Consider the following 23,792-nt stretch of genomic DNA (forward strand, 5'->3'; position numbering starts at 1 on the left):
AGTTTTAATTAGTTTTTGGTATAAAATATCAGCCTTCAGGTTGTTTCTCTCCCCATGAGCAACAGGGAAGAAGAGATCCCAATCTGTGGTTTGGTCTGGACTTCACTTTACCGTAACTTATCTGACCCCCACAACCGAACTGAAACTAGATTTTTCCTCTGATATCAGCAAAAGCTTTTCTGAAATGTTTGCAAAGCTCCAGGTGCATGGGTCCCAGAATAAATATTATTTCAACACTGATCAGCTGGATAGGTGAAGACCAAGTTAGGAAAGAGGTCTACAAGGATTTCATAATGAAAGCAGGTGGCTGTTGATAGTCTAAATAGATTCAATAATTAGTTAGAACATTTTTAGGACTCTACATGCATCTCACAAGGGGTTTCTGTAATATTAAGAAGATAGCTCATGTAGGAAAGCACTTGTTGAAGAAGATATTCATTCACATTCTCCAAATAGGAGGAACATAATTATAAATTACATATGGTAAGACTAAATGTTCTATTACTTGCAGGGAAAGACAAGTTTTTTGGATATATTCACCTGCTGAGTTTTAGGAATTTCAAAAATTGTCTTTGTTAGATTTCAAGTGGAAGTCAAAAAACAATTACCATATTTAAAGTTTACTTAGGGTAAACATATAAAATATACTCTGTGGAACAAAATTCATTTCATAGCATTCTGTACAGAGTTTAAACAACAGTAGATTTTATTTTCTTCCTCTCAGTTTGTTGTATCTATTAAATATATGTTCCAAATAAGGTAAGCATATCTGCCTGACTAGAGTCATAAACTAACATGCTGGAACTTTCACTCTATTGTCATTTTAGGACATGAGTTTCTACCTAGATAAATTTAAATTCATTTATTTTTTAGCCTAAATTTACACTTTGATTCAAAGTAATCCTTATTCAAGCAATTCTACCTACAAGGGAAAAGTTAAGACATTTTACCAAGAGTAAACATAGTAAAAAAAAATACTGGAAAGTTTATATATTGTCACCAGTATTTAGGCAAGTTATATTCTCAAGAAATACATTTTTTTTCTGAAATGTATCAATCAGCAATAAGGTGCAAAATAAACTAAATAAAATTTCATATCTCCTTCAATGATGCTTTTAAAATTCTGAATAATGACCCAGGTTGAGCCATTAATGCAAATCCTCAAAACTTAAATAGTTGCTTGATACTTTTCATTTTGAGACATCTTTTAAAGAAATAACAGATGCCTCTCCACATGCATTCTAAAAATCAATACATTTAATCAATAATGCTCTCCACAGGTAATAAATGCTGAGAAGCATTTCTGCCTATCCATATTGATTGAGAGAACTGCTTCAAATTGGTTCTGATGTGTATAAAAATCATTTCCTTATTGATCAAAGCCTCTCTTATCCACTCTGATATGTTATTTCATATATGGCATACAACTGTTTTAGACTTCATTCATGTGTATTCGTAATAAACATATTTCCTATGATCTGTGTATGAGACTAATTTGAATGATTATAAAATGGGTGTTTTTGTTTCTTGGGGAGAACATATTGCTTGAAATTTAATCAAAACGTGTATAATCCTGAGAAATTACTGATTTTATTTTAATGAGAAATGTAATGATGTATTTCAGTCACATTTTCATTATTTGTAATAAGCTTAAAATTTTTGAATCTGGCTTCTGTTTCTTATAAGAGAATTCCATTCATACAGACACATGCATTGAATCCAGAATGATGCTATTCCTAATGGTATAAATAATAGAAAACAGCATAATTTCAGTCAACTGTTGACTCATAATATTGCTGGCAAATTATATGTCTGCAACATGATCAAATGATTGAGGACTTTGTGATATTTTTGCTATTATTATGTGTATAAGCATAGAGTAATAAGAAAAGCATGTCTTCTAAACTATCTAACAATAAATGTATAGTTTCAATAGACATAGCATTTAATGAGTCCTCTTAAATAGGACTCTATTTAGCTTTGAACCACATAATATATGTATCCATAATAGCCTAGGCTAATAGCATCTGATAACTGATGGTTCATCAGATAAATGTTAGTAAATCAATTAAGGACTTTTCCAAGGAAGCTCAACTTCTAACTCTTAGTACATTAACTAGTGTTGTCAATTATAACAAAAATCAAAGATTCCTGAGATTCGTGTCAACATGACTTAGTAAATTTCATAACCTTACATTACCTATTTTTCTTATCTGAATGTTCCATTACAAAATGGCATTTTTTTGGCCAGTGAATAAACCACCATAGAAAGTGTTGCTGGACCACTACCTTCTTAAAACCTAACCACTATTTTTCACTTTATCTAAATATTTTTCATTCATCTCATGATTTTTGTTTGGAATTTCAGGAAATATGAATATTGATAACTGAGGTCTCAATATCTCCACCATGGATAATTTTACTTTATTAATCTAACAATTTAATGTCTTTTTAAATTCTGAAGGAAACTTTTTTATTTATACAAAACTAAGTGGAAATCTTTCAACAAAATAACTGTATCATGAACAATTAGTATAAGGAATTGGATAAAATATGTTCATTGTATTCAAAAATACTATTTGAGTGAGTCTGAGGAAATATTAGTGTTAAAAGCATAAGCATCAGAGGGATGATATATTCTGGTGTGTTTCCCCTAGAGCAAAAATAAAATAAATTTTATAAAATCTTAAAATACTTACCTAAAGATATGGAGGTATCTTTTCTGCTCACTAAGGCAGTATTGAGTCCAGGGTACATAGTAGGGCTTTTTAAACTCTAAAAGAATAAAAACTGCTTTCCTAAGTCTCTCACTTATCCCCAGAAAGCTAATTGTACAATAAGATTCTCGGAGTCAATAAGTACCATTAGGGTAACCACAGAAATGAACTTTTTGAAATATTTCTTGTACTTAAATAGAAATTAATTTTGAAGTATCCCTAGGAGTAAGCATAGATTCAGCTAGAAACTGGAGCTGTACACCCAAGAGATATTTACTCTGACTCATGTTACATTTTAGTAGGAGCAGCTTAATCACAGTGGGAGAGACAACATTGAGCCAATCAATAAAAATTCATCTGGAGATATTAGGGCATGACATAGAGGATAAGAGTTTTAGCTTTGGAGTCATACAGTCCTCATATCCAGATTCCACCACTTATAAGCTGTGTGGCCTTGAGAAGTTGCTTTTATCTCTCTCTCTCTCATTTTTCTCCTCTATATGGCAGAATATATGCTGGCACTGTCCAGTAGAAATGTTATGTGAACCAGCTATATAATTAAAAATATTTTCTAGCCATGTTTTGAAAAACAGGTGAAATTAATTTAAAAATATGTTTTATTTAACATACCCCAATGAGTACCATTGCAACGTGTGATCAGTATGAAATTATTAATAAAATATTTTTAAAATAAGAATCTGGTGAGCATTTTACAATTTCATTTCAGTTTGCACTGCTGCATTTCAAATGCTCAGTCAGTAGCCGTATGTATGTAGTGGCTGCTATAATGGATAGCAGAGGTATATACAACCTCATTGAGCTGTTGTAAGGATAAAATGAGATAAAGTGTGTAAAGCATTTAGAACAGTGTTGGCAAATAAAAAGGACTAAATATGATAATTGTAAAAACTGTTAACTATTATGATTGTTGACTACAACAGCCTAGGTGCTGAACTGGGGTAAAAGCACAAATAAATGACAAGACTCTGTTCCTGACTAACTAGAAAGTTAAGAAGGCACGACAAATACATAATATACTATAATTTATGGCCTCTTATTATCATGAATGGAATGAATAAAATGCAATAAATGCTCTGAAGAAAAATATCTTCCCCACTAGAGATACCTTGTAACAACTTGGTGAAGAAATCATTTTAAACTGGATTTAATCAATGAGTTGATTTTTCTTAGGAAGATAAAGTAAGGAAACTTGGAGATAGCTAAGAAAAATATTTTACCAGAGGTAATAATATAAATAATAATTCAAAGGTGGGGAAGTACAAAATATAATAAAGAAATGGCAAATTTTTGGTGGAGAACACAGATTCATGTAAAAGTATACTCGAGTGAGTAAATGCAAATTTGTGTTAGTGTATTAGCTTAAAAACTAAGATACTAGGACATTATTCGGCATCAGAAGGAAAGATAAAAAGAGCCCAGATTCGGGTCAAAGATCTGATTTTAGCCAGGTTCTGCAATTGCCATGAGTACATTTCTTACCTTGGGCAAATCATTTAATCATGTATTTATAAAATAAGGCAATTAACTCTAGAAACAAAACAAAAAATGAGAATGTCAGAGCTGTAGTTGTAAGGGGTCTCTTTGTCGTCATTGTTGCTGCTGTTTTTCCTGTTCTAGTCAAATTTACGGTATTTTAGGATGGGAGTGACAATTGAAGAAAGCTTTAGGAATTAATGTAGGTAGATTTGAAAGTAAGGAAATTGTAACAGAAAATCATTTGGGTTATATTTTTATTGGTCCTGACATCTCAAAGTAAGGACTTCAATATTATGGACCTAATAGTTTGAAATGGGCAAATCACAGAAAAGTAGTAAAGAAAAATGGATAAAACTTAGATTAAGGATGGAGAGGGAAAAGCTGTGAAATAATGGTCACTGTAGGTTGGAGTCTGAAAAAGAGAGAATATAGTATTCAAAATAGAAATGGACGATTAGGCAGATGATTTTGTTGGAGATGTGGGAAGGGATATAACATGAAACCTTTTAGTTATCTTCAGGTATAATTTTTAGTATGTGTGATATGTGTTCATTTAATTAACTGATGTATATGAAGAATGAATCCTGCAAGAACAGGATTTTTAGTTTCAGAGTTTCAAAAAGCAACACTGAAAAAAAGAATTAGGGAGTTCCCGTCGTGGCGCAGTGGTTAACGAATCCGACTAGGAACCATGAGGTTGCGGGTTCGGTCCCTGCCCTTGCTCAGTGGGTTAACGATCCAGCGTTGCCGTGAGCTGTGGTGTAGGTTGCAGACGCGGCTTGGATCCCGCGTTGCTGTGGCTCTGGCGTAGGCCGGTGGCTACATCTCCGATTCAACCCCTAGCCTGGGAACCTCCATATGCCGCGGGAGCGGCCCAAGAAATAGCAACAACAACAACAACAAAAGACAAAAAAAAAAAGAAAAAAAGAATTAGGAAATTAACATAAGCATTAAATTTGAGCCTAAATACTTAGGAATTTCAATGGCATTCATAGAGAAGCCCCAAGTGTCACACTTACCTGCGTCTAAATTTATGAAAGAAATTTAAAGCCAGTAAAAGAAACAAGAGTTTTTGCATAATAAATTTTTCAGTTGAAATCCAACATTTATCTGCTCCCATTAGCTTTTTTAAAAGGAAGAAAGAATATGTATCTCACAGGGTTGAATGCAGAGCATGTAAGGTAGCAGGTAGAGCTCTAAATATTCAATCAGTGATGGCTAACTGTGAACTCCTAGTAGACCTGAAAGACAAAGAAGCTCATATCCTTTCCTTTCAAAAAATATCATACTGCTATTTGTATCAAACTACAACTCCTCCTGCAACATGCGTGTATTAAGCACTGATTATGTTGTTTCATAATTAGTGTCAAAAATATTGCAATAATTTGTAGCATGCAGAATTCCTAAACTTAAGAAGAATTTGTCTAGGCTAGGAAGTCAGTGTTGAAAAGATTAAGGTAACTGTTGGCTCCTTTAGGTGTATACTCTCAAAATCAAATTGAATTTCCATACATGTATGTAGATAAAACTACATTAAAATCCTTTAGTTTGAAAAAGTGGCAATATTTTATTTACACAATTTGTTAGCATACAACTTGAGTTTCCATTTTATATGGGTTTATCCAAAGTGATTACATATACACAAATGGTACCATTCAGATGTTACCACTCGATTTCCATGGGCTAATTCATTTTATAAACTTAAAGAGATTCTGTTGCTAATGATGCTTATATTAGAAAGTACATTCAAAGATTTCAAATTGTTTACCAAATCCAATTGAGACTGCACTGCCCAAGATATTATTAGATAGACCTATTTTGTTTCAAAATATTGGTTTTTAAAACAAAGTATAAAGAGGCTGTTGTGTTAAATTATAGGTTCAGTTAGAACTAAAATTTGAGAGAAACACTAATTTTTAAAGGTTTATTGGCTCATCAAATAGCAGAGCAATACTTTGAGGGTAGGCAAAATTTAATGCTTGTCTTCTTTAGCCATGAGAGGTTGGCAAATTAATCCAGTAGCGTAAAATGGATAGCAATATGTTATCCTCACTCAAACCCACTGGTCAACAAAGAAGATACTGACTTAACCAACAAGAAAATATTAGAACATCTTGATAGATAAAAATAAATATTAAGTTTTTCAGAGACATGTGGATAAAGTCAGTCATAATCACTCATTGTTGATATTTACTGATTTACAGAAAAGAATAGTGGTTATAAAACAGTATCAGTCTTCCCAGACTGTCTGTTTTCTTCCCATTGTGTGAAAAGTTTGAGAATCCTAATAACTTAAATGTTAACCAAAAAAGGAGAAAGTCATTTTTTATATAATAGATAATCAAATATTTATATTTTTAGATAGCTTTATGAATCAATTTGACTTTTTATTTTAAAATCGTGTTGACAAACTATATTACTCTATTTTTTAAAATCACATACTTTAAATCCATGTGACATTTTTTGCAATGTGTGCATTCATAGTATATTATCCTTCTGAAAATTTGCTAAATGACACAAAACTATTAAGGAATTTCATGTTAGAAGACAATCTTTCATAAAAATGTTGTAACGGTTAAATACTTGATTAAAATGTTGTTATAAACAATAAACTGTTGCTTATTAAAATGTTACAAAAAGAAAGTAGAAATATTTTTATATTTTTAGAGCCTCTTGAATCGAACATGAATATTATTAGTATGTTTTCATAAATCCTCATAGTACTCTTTAAACTTTCATGTCTACTATATTTTAATTCCATTGACATTTGATGTAGTTAAATTTTCAATTCTTCCTAAATTTGTCATTAAGACTGTGACATGATTCATATTGTAGTTTTTTATTACTAATCACCAGGATATTTAGAGAGATTAGCACATACCTGTAAATACTCTACTTTATAGAAATGCCACCAATAATCACACTGATTTTTTTGTTGAAAGTGCCACTTCTCTCTCACACCAACAGATCTAATGTAGTAATTGATACATTCTGAAAAGGAATTTTGAAAATTGTCTAACCTAAAAAGAGTTCAGCATTTCAATTCCCATTAAAACTAATGTTTCAGTCAAATATTATATGCCATGTAATAATCCAGTATACTTTACAGTTGAACTTGATTATAAATGTATACCCTTTTTAGGAAAAGAATACACACACACACACACACACACACACACACACACACACGTCTTGCATTCTTTTGAAAATGAGATCAAGTAAACCTGAAAAACCTCACCATAAACTTGCTTACTCAAATTTGTTCTAACAAAGCGACTTTTTTTAAATACCTGATGCACAGTGCTATTGAATTATGTAATCCTACTATTAAGTTCCAATATTATCACTTTCCCTATTTTATTGAACAAACTTGAGAAATTTCCAAGAATCTTCATAAATATTTTCACTTATGGAGTTCCCATCATGGCCCAGCTGTTAATGAATGAGACTAGCATCCATGGGAACACGGGTTCAATCCCTGGCCTCACTCAGGGGGTTAAGGATCCAGCATTGCTATATGCTATGGTGTAGGCTGGCAGCTACCACTCCAATTCGACCCCTAGCCTTAGAACCTTCATGTTATGGGTGAGGCCCTAAAAAAAATGACAAAAGACAAAAAAATAAAATTAAATTAAAAAAAATAAAGTTAAACCCTTTCCTCTTTTTTTATGGGCTTTTACTCTATTCGGTTTTGTTTTCAAAGAGAGAAAAGAGTATTTACTACCTTTCTAGCTGTGGTATGAAGACTACAAGAAAAAAGTTATTTGTTTTATTCTTAGGAAAGTCACAAACAACAATTGCCTATAGTGTGAAGCTGGAAGTGAAATCCATATGTAATGCCTTGGTCAGCAAAGACTTAGTAGAAGAGGGTTTATAATAAATATTCACATCTGCTGCTTTGGACACTCTAATACATCCTAAGGATCTTTGCTGTGTCAGGCTTTGTTCTAGATGAAGAAGCTCAGTAGATATAAAGGTTTGCAAATAGGCCATATTTATCATGGTTAGCTTTACTTTTATAATTTTCTGTTTTAGAGGTATTTGTGGCAATTTGGGTTATAATTTGTGATTAAATATTTTACTGTGACTTTTATGGTGCTATCATTATAGAATTTTTACTATGGAATGGGCAAATTCTATTTGTACAAAATATCACCTACTTAACATCTGTAAAAGGCATCACTGATAACAATGCAATGCTGGATGTGGGAAACATAATGACTAAAAGCCCAGACCTGAATTTGAAGTGCTTACGATTACATGCTAGTTCCTTTCATACCTAAAGTGTTATCTTAAGCTAGTTACTTAGTCTTTCCAAGCCTTTCTTTCTTCATCTATAGAATGGAGTTACTGTTGTTTTCTTTATCACTAGATATTGTAAGGATAATATGAAATTATCTATGTTAAGTACTAAATCTAATATTTAGCATGTTGAAAAGAGTTTAATTAATTTTAAATGTTATTATTGGAATGACAATATATATTTTGCAAGTATAATTAGATAAGTCCAAGGATAGTACTAACATCACCCCACATAGTGAGCTTATGTAGAGATATACTGTTACTTTTACTTACCTCCAAATTCTCTGATAGTTTGCTGTTGGACTTCTTTAATAAAAGTATGAAAATTGCATTGCTGATATGTTTTTTCACTTTAAGGAAATGATTCACTCACAAATAATATGGTATAAAAATTATAAGACCACTTTGTGTTGTATTAGCCCTCTTATGTAACAAAATTTTAGCTTATCACAATTTTGAAGTTTTAGAGTAAGAATTCCTAGACATCTTTGAAATGGAAGTTTTTATTTTGACTTTAACTTCAAAAAATTGCTGTGCTAATGTGTGTCACAAATTTTAAAGCACAAATATATATGTTAATATAGTTTTAAGTAGTGATTTAGTATGATAAAGTTTAATAAAAATTTTAATATATATTATCCTCTGTGTGTTTATATATGTATGGATTTTTTTTGCCGTACATTTTGAATTCTTTGTTTTTTAATACTTTTCTAGAAATAATTCACTTGAAAAAGAATGAAAGCAACTAAGCAATGAAGCTTTCTTATCTTCTCAAAATTATTTATTAATCTCAAATATAAAAAGACTAGCAGGGCATTTGATGACATCTGTGTATAAAGTAGGTTTCAAAATTTTATAATCAAATCCTTGCTATGTCTTCATTTTGATGGGAATTATTTCCTATAAGGCCAGGAGTTTGTTCATATTTAATGACTGGAATCTAACATAAAGTGAGTCTGAATTATAACTGAAACAAAACTATCTTCAGTTGCTTATAAACTGTGACTGTTTGAAATAAAACTTTGATATTCATTCTCTCTCTCTCTCTCTCTCTCTCTCTGTCTCTTTCTGTCAGGTCGAATTTTAGCTCAGGCGAGTGGCAATGGGGTTATCCATTTGTTGGATCTTAAATCGGGACAGATTCACAGATTGATGGGCCATGACAGTGAGGCTCACACAGTCGTGTTTTCTCATGACGGAGAGACTCTGTTTTCTGGAGGCTCTGATGGCACCGTTCGAACATGGTCTTGATGGTCAGCATATCCCACTGCAAAGGGTATTCCCTTTAAGGCTTGAAACTGCCTCATACAGACCTCAATCAGTAAATATCTGGTTAAATATGCCAGCAGGTAACATTTACAATTTGCTTTAAAACATGCTTTCGACATGCATTTTAGTGCTCATACTGTTACCAATAAAAATAGTAATAACTTTCTGCTAAGTTATTTGTGTCTGGGTCTTTTTTCTTTCTCATTTTGCTAAGAATTTCAAGACAGAGCATCCTTGCTAGTGGTTTGGAAGAAACAGCTTTACAATGACGCCTAATGACAGACTAGATGAATTACAGGAGATTGTTTTTGAATGTTAGAAAACAAGCTGCAGGAGAAACAGGCTACTTTTTTTTTTTTTTCAATCAAATCTAAACTGCAGGAAGACCTGAAGTTTAATCGTGTGGCAGAGGGACAGTCTTTCTGCAACCAAAGTGTCAAATAGAACTGGGGAGCATAAATTTTCCCCGATTCTTTGACAATGATTATGCTTTATCTGTTAATAATAATCGGAGACTGCAGATGGCTTAAATCTAAATGCAAGGCTCTTCCGGAACTTTCATCTCTGCAACCCATGCAGGAATGAATTAGGTGTAATTGCAATGGGTGTTTTTTTTTTTTTTTCATTTTCATTGTAATTTCAGTGCAAGTAAGTATCTCTCACCGTAAAATGCCTTTCCCCCTCCTAATGCATGCATCCACCGTATAAAGTGCGACTGCTTAAAGAACGCTCTAGCCTGCTCTAAAGGAGCAGCTCCTGATTTCGACCCAGCTGGGCTCAGAAGCCAGTTGTTGGCGCTGTCCGTGGTGCTGAGGAATTCCCGGCTGTCGGCAGAATGAGCTCCAAATCAGCAGTCTGCAAACTGCTCTCAGTGATGCAGAAACCAAGCTAAAGTTGCTCCTTTCCTTCACGTCCACAGTTAGTATTTTCTGGTGTGTAAGAGGGGATTCAAGCAACATATTGTGGATGATGCTGATGGTATTGCCAGCAGAGCAGGCTTTAAGCTACAGCATGCTGTTGCTGATTTTGATCCTCAGAGCCTAGCCAAATCACCTCTACTGCCGTAGCAAACACTGTGTAAGTGAACTCATGTGTGGAGGAGGCGTAATCAGCCGGGAAATTTCATAGAAGGATCGGGGAAAAGGCTAAAAATAAGTTCAACATGATTCTGCTACTGAGGTCTGGATTGCTACAGGACCAGCATTGCTTCTTGCTTTGAATTCTGAAGATAGGTCCAAAGCATATTTCTTATGTGTGTCTGCTGTGTTTCTCTCTGGAAGGGCGGGAGACTGCTTCTTGACTGTGTTTTGAAATGGGAGGTAGAATGGATTGCCTTTAATTCAAGCCTGAAAATGTATTCTTTGGATAATTAAGGAAAAACTGCTTTCCTAAAACATACCTGATCTTTTAGTTCGTATTGGTCTATGACCCCAACCACGACCATTAACCTCCAGAGTGATTAGGTAAGTGTATCTTATGACATGAGTTATGCTTGTTTTCTCAAAGAAATAGATGCAGTCATTTTAAATCCTATGTAGCAATATGAGGAGGGGGAAACTTTAGCTGGGAAGTGATCCTCAGTTCAGCAATGTTTGCTTACTTATTAAAAATTTTTAGATAAACCTTGTGATTTCTCTAATGTTTCTTCTCTTAGATAAATAGTATCTTAAGCTGTGCTAGAGCAGCTCAATTATGAAGAATGCCTTAAAAAAAATAACTAACTTTCTTACATTGAAAAAAATACTTTGTTTTCTCCATGTAGATTTTAAAATGTATTCCATATAATAAAAGCATGTTTAATGTTTCTATAAAGTGGGTATTACACTTCTATTTTTAAGTTTACATTTACTCTAACCTGACACATTAATGCCTACCTGTAGCTTGCAAAGAGATCATTTTCTGTCTATGTCCTTTTGAAACAGAATGATATGTGTACTTTACATGGCTTCTCTTGCATGCATTGACAGATAGTATTAGAAAACTGTAAGAAAGCACAATAGCTCTTTTTTCTTCTAAGATAAACTTTCTAAATATGTGAGAGATATATAAATGTATGCCTTAATTAGTAAATTATGCTTTTTCAGAAGCTTGTGTTATGTTTGTGGCCTCTATAGTAATTTAAGAGAAAAAAAAATGCTTTGTCAAAGGGAGCTTCCAGCTTCTCAAGTAGAATTATAGGTTTGCATTTTTTGTTCTGTCATGACTCATTATTTTTGACATATTTTAAAATAAATCCATCTCCTTTATCATTACCTACCCAAAAGGAATTCTAATATTAGAGAGCAGTTTTCTCTTGAAGAAGGGCATAAATATACTTCCTTCCATTTTAATATTACTACAATTTACATATCTAACTTAAAATGCAAATATAATAGTTCATTAAGTTCCCTAATGCCATTTTTATATTATTTAAAATTATTGTCTGTGTATGTCAGACTGAAAAGAGATGGTTTATCATTTCTATTATCTGAAAATAAGCCAATGAATAATATTTATAAGTGATCTGAAAATGTCCTATTTTAGCAAAATTGGCATAAAACTAGTAGCATTTAAACTGGCAAATGAAATATTTGATACTTTTCTTATCTATTACTCCCTAAAGTCAGTTTCCCCAAGGCTTTATATGAGTTAGTCACTCTAAATATTTAAATAAGAGCCCACTACCAATATATCCCACTAACCACTAATACCAAGTGAAGTTTATAAGAATCAATAACACAAAATTAATAGGCATATTTTCTATGAAGGACAACACATTATTAAGGAACTTCAATAGACAAGTTTTATACTAGCATTTTTGTGCAAATTGCCTAAAAGAAGTATCTTTGACATGTCAAAAAGAGGTATGTTTTCAAGACTGGATGTTATTTTACATCGAAGTAATTAATTCAAATAGTATTTATTATATGAATATTACAGTCAAATTGCTATAAAAATAATTTACAGATACATTTTCCTGCCCACTAGGAGCTTACTTCTTAAGTAAAATAAAGGTTTGGACAATAATACAAATAAAGTTATTTTTAACAAATCCTTTTCAATATATGGCATTTTCTTAAAATATTTAATATTTAAATTTTTTTTCTCTTATTCACTGTGGAATAATTATTCTTTTTTAATTATGTTTCAAAACCAGATTCATATTCACTGAAACAAGTGACCCATATTGAGACCATGTTGTTCTCCAATTATGAGCATAAAGAAATGGGAAGGCCTTTATATTAGCTCCATCCAATTATAATTTATATTCAACTGTTGGATTCTTCCCTTTCTTTTAGAAGTATAATGTTTTCTCCCTAATATCTTGAGTTTTCATACAGATGATTATAATATTATATATCTGCGTGTGTGTGTATATATACAAACACATTCTGTCACTGGCTAGTCTAGTTATTGAATTCAAAGAGAACATGAATGTAAATATTCTCAATTTATTTGGAACTACTAGTAAAATCAATTTCAGTCTCACTAAAATCACTTTTTAAAGTTTAGACAAAGCTAGACCTTTGACATGCAGAAGTTAAATTCAAACTGAAGATTCCTAGGTGAAATAAGTCCATAAAGGACAAATTTTAATGCATATATTGCCAAAGATCAACTCTCCAAACTTCCTAGTAAAGGGTAGATAGTTGCATGAACTTAGTCTATTTGAGGTTTTAGTTATCTTCCCAACAGATCTCAAATAAACAGGTTAAGAGCATGGATTTAAATGAATGTATATTAGCTTTACGTATGTCACATTATTCTTTTTAAATATTTATTTTCAGCCTACCCCTCTTGAAGTCCCATGGAAGGAGCTGAGCACATCTAATATTAGGAGTACATCCAGAAGCCTTTGAGGAGGGGGATGGCTCTTCATATTCATGAAGCTTGCATACTTCTTTTGGTCATCCCTGGATTGGTCACCTCTGCTGCCATCAGTCATGAAGACTATCCTGCTGATGAAGGTGACCAGACCTCTAACAATGACAATCTGATTTTTGATGACTATCGAGGGAAAGGGTGTGTGGATGACAGCGGCTTTGTATACAAGTTGGGAGAACGATTTTTCCCAGGGCATTCCAACTGTCCATGCGTCTGTGCTCTAGATGGACCTGTTTGCGACCAGCCAGAATGCCCCAAAATTCACCCAAAGTGTACTAAAGTGGAACACAATGGATGCTGTCCCGAATGCAAAGAAGTGAAAAACTTTTGTGAATATCATGGGAAAAATTACAAAATCTTGGAGGAATTTAAGGTATGAGTTACCCTCCATATTTATCGAATACTAACTTTTTATACCACATACTTAGATTACTACATTAAAGTTAAAGCTGGAAAAAATTTTAAAATATCTATTTGATTTACAAAAATATGTAAATCAAATAAATAATACTTATCCAGTTAGCATAAGTACTACCATGGTCAATAAGCAGTTGGTTTGTTGATCAATATCTATAGGGTTTCATGATATAGAATTTTCCTCCAGAAGTATTTGGGGCATGATTACCATCTTTTATTTTTGCCTTTAAATATTTATTTGGTGTTATTACAAAATATGTTTTCTAAGGGAAACAATTTTGTTAAAAGGTTATGTGTCCATTAATTTAATGTTTAAATTTTGTGAGTTTTGTGTGGGAGTGTGTGTGTGTGTGTGTGTGGCTTTTTAAATCTGTATTTGGAGTTGTTAAACTATAGTCTAGAATTATCTATTTGGTGTATGGAAATGCAAGTGCTACAAGACACACTCTCAGGTGTGGTCTTTATATTAAAAATACGCATTGGGATTTCTTCCTGTAGAGTATGGTTCCCATTCTGTTCATCTGATCAGTAGATTTTTTTTTTTTTACTTATAGCACCCCCGAGAGAACTGAATTTTTATCATAGTCCCTTGTAAAAGGTAGTTTAAAAAACTTTTCAGCCTCTATGGTATTTCTTAGTCTTTTTCTTTTTATGGATGTGTTACATTTTCAAGTAAATTGGAGTTCATTTTTATCTCTTCTTAGAGTCTCTTTTCTCTAATGGCTAGTTTTAATTAGGGTTTCCTACAAGTCAGATCTGAACCCTTAGGGTATAAATTAATACATCAACATGTCCTCAAATGTAATGGCAGTTTGTACCTTGGAGTTTGTCATCCTGATGGCTTAATATAAATGACTTTTACTTCACCCAACCAAGTTCTTTGACAAGGTACTCAGAACCTTGTATGCAAAAGAAGATGCAGCTAGTTTTCAGCATGACTGTTTATGTTTGAGAGAAGAATGTTTACTAGCACTGACACAACTTCCTTCTTTATAAGAGTCAAATGGTAGAAGAAGTCAATACATGGGAAAAAAGTTATAGCTGATCATGATCCGATTACTTCTATGTATTGGCAATTCAGTTTATTCCAAGTTGTGGGTTCAAACCAGTTCTAATTTACCCAGGATAAAATTAGATTAACTTAGTTATCTAATTTTAACTAGATTCCTCAGGACATGAGAAATCTTTTTAGTAATAATTACCACATTCAACCTTCTTATACATATAAACTGTTATTTGAGACTTATTTTTTCATGTATTATGATACTTGTGCAATATTGAGAAATAAGAGACTACAGAGCCCAATAAAATTACCATTATGGTCATTAAGATAATAGTTAAAAGCACCTTACATTTATTAATGCCTTTCTGGTCTTTAAAATATTGGACACAGTTTGACAGACTATTTTTACTTTTAGGGTAGTGAAATTAAATTCAAGTACTCAACACATGATTGATTCTAGGCATGGTTCTAGAATCTTATCACTCTCCTCTAACATGCATATTTATCTAGAGTAGAATGTAAAAAAGACAGTGTAAGGTAGCCTAGACCAAGCAAAAAAGTTCATCAGAGAAAATTTGAGATTATTAAATACTGATTAGCAAATTTTATAAAAGAAGGAACGATATTGACTGATTTTTTTGAACTTGGATTACTACTTAAAATGCTTAGTTTTCCCTATATTTTTTAGATTTGATTTTATTCTGAAGATAATAATTACTTTGCTATGTCAAACAATGAGGATATATCAGGTTAACAATTTCTTTGCTATAATTATATGTCCCTGCTTAATATTTAATTCATTGATATGCACAACTTTTTCTCTAACTTGCAACACCATTTATTTTAAATCAATGCAATTTTAAAGAAAGAAAAGAGATGTGACTTTTCCACAAGGATTTCAAGTTATAAAAGCTTTAGAGATTATCTAGGGTAAATTAGTAAGAATGAGGAACTGAGACCAAGAAAGTTTATTAGTTGTCCAAAATCGTTGAGTTATTTAACCTATTTCTAAATACTGCCATTCTAACAATAAAGTCTACATACGTCCCAAAGCATTTTGACTCTGGAATAAGACAGACCTAGATTCATATCCCAAATTTATCACTGGGATGTGAGATTTTAGAAGGAGTTTTAAACTTTTTGAGCCTCAGTAGCCTTATTTATAGGATGGCCATCATAATGATTTCTTCTTACACAATAGATAATGAACAGATGGAGGTTCCACTCCTTCTACCTTCTCCTATCCAGGGATTTACTCTGAAGTTCTACATTCCTCTATGTCTTCATCTACATTTTACAATGGAAGCTCAACTGTAAAAGTCAGTCAATCGAAAGAATTACAATACCTTTTTTTGAAATGTTCTCCTTATCTGTGTGAACTATGTATATACCAAAGTAAATATCAGCCATCTTGATTCTCTTCTAATTTAGTTACTTGTCTCTTATAAGCTGATATGTAAAGATGCATACAACATTCACATAATAACTTCCTGTTGTTAAGGAGGCTGTATTATGAGATATTTTTACATATTGTGTATTCATCCAACAGGCACTTATTTGGCTTCTTAGTATACAAAATACTGTAGAGGTGCTACTGTACATGCACTGGAAAGTAATATATCTAGAAGGCAAAAATCTCTTCTCACAAGGAAGGCATGAACAATGTGGAGAGAGAAGTGGGGAAGAAGCAGACTGAACTATGTGATCATGAAGGTCAACACCAAGGGATTGTAGGGCCAGAAGCTTATCAACATGGTGTGAGGTTTGGTCAGATGAACTTTCTTTTCCTTCAGGATGGTCGAAGATGAGCCTGTTCTTTAAAAAGTTAAAATTTATCTGAGGAGATTAAAATCCCAAAGAGGAAACTGCTTGAACAAAATCAGAGAATAGGATGAAAAAAATTTGCAAAGAACAGAGGGAGATGAAAATAATAAAAAGCTGGATCTTACTAAAATACTATTATTAGGAGAGAGAGGTAAATATGCATGGTGTTTTTGGAACATAGTAAGAAGAACTTGAATATTGAGCCAAAATATTTAGATTCAGTCTAAAGAATACAACCACAGGTTGTTATACATAGAGATGACCTAGCTAAATATGTTTTTTAAACAAGATGACCTTGTAGCCCAGAATATAAGTGAATCAAGGTAAAGATAAATTAATGGCTGGGGGAGTGGGTCTCTTGCAGCAAACTAAGAATGAGATGATCAGCATGAGTAAAAACAAAAACATTCAGGGTAGTCTTGAAGATAGAAATCTAAATTCCCTAGTGTGGTCTACATTCTACTCATCAACCTCTTCAAGTATCTCAGACTCAGTGATTTCTCTTCCCTGTCCCACATGCTGTCCCACATTTTTTCACCACTTATCTATGCCTATGTAAGTCCTACTAGACTGCTTCAGAAGTCCACTTAAATCTCATCTCACTGGAAAGCTTTCTCTGACTCTCACACTGCTGTATTCTGGGCTGCATGCGGCACACCACTAAAACAAGAACAGTAATCATAGCCAGACACCCTTAGGACCTTTATGTGTGTTACGGCACATTTCATTTCATAATAACACCAGGAGGATCACACTTCTACTAGCACTGTTTTTCAGATAAGAAAATAGAAGCTCCAAAGTGTAAGTCGATTGCCCAACATTGTATAACTCTAAAGTAGAAGAATGGAGATTCAAACCTAGGCATCCTGGCTTCAGAATCTAAGGTCGTCACCATCTCTACCACCTCAATCAGTAGAGACAGTAGTATGCAATAATATAATGTGAAACTCTCTGTCTCTACTGCTGGACAGTGAATCCACCGAGTCTAAAGACAGTGCTTTCTGTTTTTCTCCTCTCTCCCAACCCCAGCACCATGTAAACTATGTAACAGGCATTTAATATATGTTGGTGAATGAAACGAGTTCATGTTACATAGAATAAGAAGTTCCCTTTAAAATGGCTTAGTTCCTTTCTATGTGTTGATATCTGCATTTTAATTAAAGAAGCTTTCAAACTTCAGGTAGAGAATGCTCTTTGGACCCCTAAAGATGACATACATTGTTTATAAAGTATTAATTTCCATCCTGCTTCTACTTTCTACTCCTTCTCCCTACCCAATCCTAACCAGTACTCTCCTTGGATTGCTTCCCCATGCCAGTGTTGTAAGGACCACCCGGTGTTTTAGATGTGGATTCTCACTCTATACAGTTATAAAATATATGTCTCTGCTTCAACCTATTCTAATCACTAAATTAAAATGTATGTTGATCCACGTGTCACCTGATGGAAAAAATAATGCCATTTATAAAGGTTAAATTTTTTTTCCAACATTTACTGATGCAAACGTTGAAAATGGATTTCTCGCTACCCTTTTTGAAAACTCTAAATTTTCCAATGTTCTGGTAGTATATTAAGATAAAGGTCATCGTATAGTAGGTTTTCCCATCTTTCTTTTATGTGTACCCAGGAAAAATGACACTGAAACCTACTTTTTAAGAAATAAGAAATATTAGTAATAAATTACAATAGCATTTCCTACCAAAAAAAAAAAAAAAAAAAAAAAAAAGCTTGATTGGAAACATAGGTTCTCTCAGCTTTGGCTCTGTGCTTAACTCTCTCATGCTGAGTTTCTTAAAGGAAGAAATAATTTCTTACTTTGCACAGTATTTTTATAACTCTCACTCAGCTAGAATTAGCCTTTTTGGATTTTTTTCTAAACTATAAAACTTGTGCTGATTTAGTTTTAGGTCAGACATTGAAGGTTATACTACATGCAGCTGAAAAAGGTCTTTTTATTTCAGCCTTTATTTTATTTTCAGCCTGTCTTATTTTAAAGTGATTTTCTGCAGTCAACACCCAGGATCTCTAAGACAGAATTTAGACTTGCCCAAGATCTGCCTTTCTCTGCAGGCACTGACCTTTGTGCTTTTCCCAGTATGGGCCGAAAACAGTTGATCAGGTTTCCGATTTTTATTTTTAAAAAGTTCAATGTGATTATTGTCTCATGTTGGACATTTTATAAATATGTTATTGCTTGAAACACAGACACACACAATGTGATTTCATGCTGAGGTAAGCTGCCTAGTTTTTGCCCTGGATTTTGGATTTAACATTTAAATCTTGAGCAAAGAAGCGAAGAGGACAAAAAATGTATTGCTGTATTTGCCAAATCATCACCCTCATAAAAAATGTCGATACCAATTAAGGTTTAGAATTGACTTTCTCTTCAATGGGTACATTCACAGGAAGTTGGTTTTTTCCTGACTTTTTCATTAATTTAGGCCCCCACCATTAATATCTAGTATTATAACATGAAATTTATAAAGTGAATAGAGAGGATTTTTGAATTTAGGACTGGGAATTTTTTTGACCTCTACTTGTTTGTCTAATATGTAGAGAGAATGGAAAGCAACCTATTTTAGGAGGTGATAACCAAACATGTGAAAGAACAGGAAAAATGGGGTAAAGAATGAAGTGGAGGGGACTAACAGTTAATAGCTGCAGAAACACAACTTCTTGTACCCACCCACTCACAAGCCATTGCACCAGTTCCCAAGAAAGGCACATAATGCATCCTCCCAGAGGTATGAAAATTGTATGTATACATTTTTTTTTTGTCTTTTTGCTATTTCTTGGGCCGCTCCCGTTTTTTTGTTTGTTTGTTTTGTTTGTTTTGTCTTTTTTTTTTTTTTTTCTGCTATTTCTTGGGCCGCTCCCGCGGCATTTGGAGGTTCTCAGGCTAGGGGTCTAATCGGAGCTGTAGCTACCGGCCCATGCCAGAGCCACAGCAATGCGGGATCCGAGCCAAGTCTGCAACCTACACCACAGCTCACGGCAACACCGGATCGGTAACCCACTGAGCAAGGGCAGGGATCGAACCCGCAACCTCATGGTTCCTAGTCGGATTTGTTAACCACTGCGCCACGACAGGAACTCTGTATGTATACATTTTAACTCCACATAAAATGGAGTTATTTTTATGTTCGGCTGAAATACAGGGGGAAAGGCCATGAAAGTTTTGTCCTAACAAAAGGGGGAATTTGTTTTATTACTTTTTTTATTTTTTGCCCACCTGACTTAGTAACAGAGAAATGGGTGAATTTTAAGAATATGGGCAAGACTTTTAAATATATTTTTCCCAAGAGGGGATATACAAGTTCTCGACAAATGGTTAATGGAATAAACAGGGGCAATTATAAGATTCCATCCAAAGGAAGTGCGGAAAAACATCCTAATTTCACACAACAAAGATAACTGAGGTCTTTGTTGAGACATGGCAGAGACTAAATCCACAGCTGCTGACTCTACAAAATACTGCTTTCGTTTTGCAGAACATGTTGTAGTTTTCACTATTAAAATTGCTTTTGAGTGAACTCAAGAATGGCCTCTCCTTTCAAGTAGCTACAAAATAACAGAGATTAAGTAATCTCAAGTAAAGGCTTTACTCTTAAGTAAAGACTGTTGCTTCTCTGAAACTGAGCCCCAGTGTTCACAACCTACAGGCCCAGAGTCGGAAAACTCTCATGTGGAAGCTCTCCCATCTTTATAAATAACCTGGAAGCCTCTGCTTTATTTGTATAATGTCTGACCAGTTTCAAAGATTAGAAAGTCAATGTTGTCAAATTTATAAGGTTCCTCAAACCCTTTCTCATTATTTTTATATTATGCGCAGGAGGCATGTTTTAATTCTATAAAACTACTTCAAATCTAGAAAATAGATCAGATTTTTGAATTTTTTTTTCAACAGCTCCCTTGAGAATGGGAAATGATCCTCTTCATTGAACACTTTTTAAAACAAGAGAATAGAATTGTGAGAATAAATGGCTTCCAATTTAACCCCTGAAGGGATGAAATAGTCTGAAAAAGTCTGGCTTTAAACTTTGAGAGACTTGATGGTTAGCTGGTCCCTTTGATTAGTCATATGTAGGAATAGTTTGACATGCCTACTGATTTTTATTGCTGTCCTTCATACGGCAAAATGCAGCTGTGAATGATGATAGCTGTGATAAGCATTACTACCAAGATTCATGTCTGGGCATCTGTTCCCTGTGCACACGGGGAGACTGGTGTCGATTTGCAGCCACAGCTGAGATTTGCAGAGCTTGTCACTGTTAATGTCTACCTTAGACTTAAGGTCAGTCATCAGTGTTTATAGACTCTGTTTTCCATTCCTTACTGATTCTTCAATACTATGAGAAGATGACTCTGAAGAGAGCGTGACCTGGTAGTATTCCCCCCAAACTTTGTACAAAATTTTGGTTATGTTAGAAATTTGCTTGTTTTTCATTGTGATTTTACTCACCAAAATGCATAATTAGTCAATAGTGTGATATTAACATTTTTTCTACTTCCTCTATCTTAGTTCATAAATCAGGGTCTATATATTTAATACAAATTTTGTGGATCAGTCTATAACCTATATAGTCTAAATTGAAGTCGCTTCCTATATGCATTGTATGTGTATGTGTGTGTGAAATTTGAAGGAGCTGGGGATGTTCTCACTTTAAGTAAATCTTTAAGATTAGAAGAATCCTTTCTTTCTACTCCTCCTTATTCACCCTGACTGTATTTTTTAAGTTTGTTTTCCTATAGCTTGACTTATATATCAGGCAGTGTGTTTTACGAAGGATGACACAAGTTGTATTTTGCCAAGCTTTCGAGGAAGAGCTTGAAAGAAATAACTGGAGATGATTAGAAGTGATCAGTGGGGGAGTTCTCGTCATGGCTCAGCAGAAACGAATCCGACTAGCATCCATGAGGACACAGGTTCTATCCCTGGCCTTGTTCATTCAGAGGGTTAAGGATCCGGCATTGCTGTGAGCTGTGGTGTAGGTTGCAGACACAGCTTGGATCTGGCAAGGCTGTGGCTGTGTCATAGGCCAGCGGCTACGGCTCTGATCTGACCCCTAGCCTGGGAACATCCGTATGTCGCATGTGTGGCACTAAAAAACAGAAAAACGAACAAACAAAAAAGAAGTGATCAGTGGGTTTGCTTATCCAGGTGATTTTTCTCAAGCTATAGTTGTTATTAATTGGATATTGGCTTGTTTTAGAGTCTGGACTTTGGACGTTTTATCACCACTGATTAGCAGTAGTAATTTCAGCCTCACATACCAGCAACATTGATCTCCTTGCCTCTAGCCTGCCATATAGCACATCACAACATGAAAAGAGTGAACAAAGTACTAAAGTGACAAGAAAATTTAATCTCCTGAAGAAGTTATTTATATGTTTAATATTTTGGCTGCATCTGTGGCATGTGGAAGTTTCTGGGCTAGGGATCAAACTCATGCTGCAGTTGGGGCCTGTGCCTCTAGTGTCCTCCCTATTATGTCATGAGACCACAAACAAAACTCAAATAATTTTAATTTTTCTAACTCTAGTATGGATACAATAATGCAATCATTTATGTTTTATGAAGAATAAATAATATTGGGAATTTGAAAGCTAAAGTATTACATAGAAATTTATAATTAACAATTCTGACTGCTCAAAAGTTTGTTTTGTTTTTGTTTGCTTTTTAGGGTCGCACCTGTGGCACATGGAATTTCCCAGGCTAGGGATCAAATCGAATCTGCAGCTGCCTGCCTACACCACAGCCACAGGAATGCAAGATCTGAGCCAAGTCTGTGACCTATATACCGCAGCTCACAGCAATGGCAGATCCTTTAACCCACTGAGTGAGGCCAGGGATCCTGCATCTTCATGGATACAAGTCAGGTTCGTTACCAATGAGCCGCAACAGGAAGTCCCCAAAATTTCTATTTTCTTTTAATTAAACATTACCTGATTGAGACTTTGAAATCATTTTGTTTTAATATTGACCCTTGACTATCTTTGCTATTTCTTGATATGGGATTGGATATTTAGTCTCTGAGTTTATATAAGTTGAAATTCTTCTATTTATATAAGACAAGTTATGATTTTGTTTTTGTTTTTAATAATGTAAGTCCTTACTTTTAAGATCTGACAACAGAATTTTAGATCTGGAAAAGAACTTTGAAGCTGATAAAACAAAGACCAACAGAAACTTAGTGAAAACACCACAATGGCTGTCATAGCTCACTATTTGCAAAGATGGTATTAATATATTTCTTTCTTGTGATCTTTATATTTTATGCCTTCAGGTTTAACAGGGAAATGCCACTCATTTACATCTTCCTTTCCAGTAAAAATATTGGACGTAAAAGTTTATTTCATCCAATTGTCTATGGAAATGTGATATCAGAAGCCATCTCCATGACAACCCAGAGTTCCAAGTAGACAAGAACAATAAAATATTGGCATATCTAAAATCAGTCTTTGACACAGATAGAGGACAATTTGCAAAAGAATCCTAAGTTTGCAAAGGCTCTAATAAAATGGGGATCCTTTGTCTAAAAATGAAAAATTCTATAATTAAACCAAACAATGTAGGGCAAAATAAAATTATAATAGATTAAACACCACCTATTTATTTTCACAGAGACTACGTTATGCTAGGAAGAAACAAAGGAACTAAGTTAACTGCTCTTTCCATACATTTAGTGATCTTAGGAACTGAGGACTGATGTTCTTAATTTTTTTTTCCACTCTGCCAACTCCCACCTCTTACTACCTGGCAGGAATGGAGTGTGGAAAATAGATGAGGTATAGAAAAACCTCTAGTTGTGTGGCATTAGGAAAAAAAAAAAAAAAAAAAAAGGAAGGTCCTAAACTGGTCTGTGATCAGTATCACCTAAGGCAGGAATATTACAAAA

General features: G+C 33.8%; 2 protein-coding genes across 13 annotated transcripts in view; both read left to right on the forward strand.

Annotated features, from left to right (window-relative positions):
• SPAG16 (sperm associated antigen 16) overlaps positions 1–9,954 on the forward strand; it is a 959,311-nt gene extending 949,357 nt beyond the window's left edge. For all 10 annotated transcript variants that reach the window (XM_084999006.1, XM_084999017.1, XM_084999011.1 and 7 more), the window contains one exon: positions 9,592–9,954. In XM_084999006.1, coding sequence (XP_084855132.1) covers positions 9,592–9,767 — 176 coding nt within the window. In that variant the 3' untranslated portion in view covers positions 9,768–9,954. The remainder of the gene's footprint in view (positions 1–9,591) is intronic.
• The window catches only part of VWC2L (von Willebrand factor C domain containing 2 like), a 417,121-nt gene that overhangs the window by 250,734 nt on the left and 142,595 nt on the right, over positions 1–23,792 (forward strand). For 2 of the 3 annotated variants that reach the window (XM_021076096.2, XM_084999024.1), the window contains exons 1-2: positions 11,108–11,248; positions 13,553–14,022. In XM_021076096.2, the coding sequence (XP_020931755.1) occupies positions 13,633–14,022 (390 nt within the window). In that variant the 5' untranslated portion in view covers positions 11,108–11,248; positions 13,553–13,632. Of the gene's footprint in view, positions 1–11,107; positions 11,249–13,552; positions 14,023–23,792 lie in introns of those variants that run through there. The other variant, XM_084999023.1, reaches the window with a different exon arrangement.

The sequence above is a fragment of the Sus scrofa genome, chromosome 15, assembly GCF_054392235.1.
Source record: "Sus scrofa isolate SSC_HxYL_T2T_F1_AM1 chromosome 15, Sscrofa_HxYL_maternal_Yorkshire_Landrace_v2.0, whole genome shotgun sequence".
NCBI lineage: Eukaryota > Metazoa > Chordata > Mammalia > Artiodactyla > Suidae > Sus > Sus scrofa.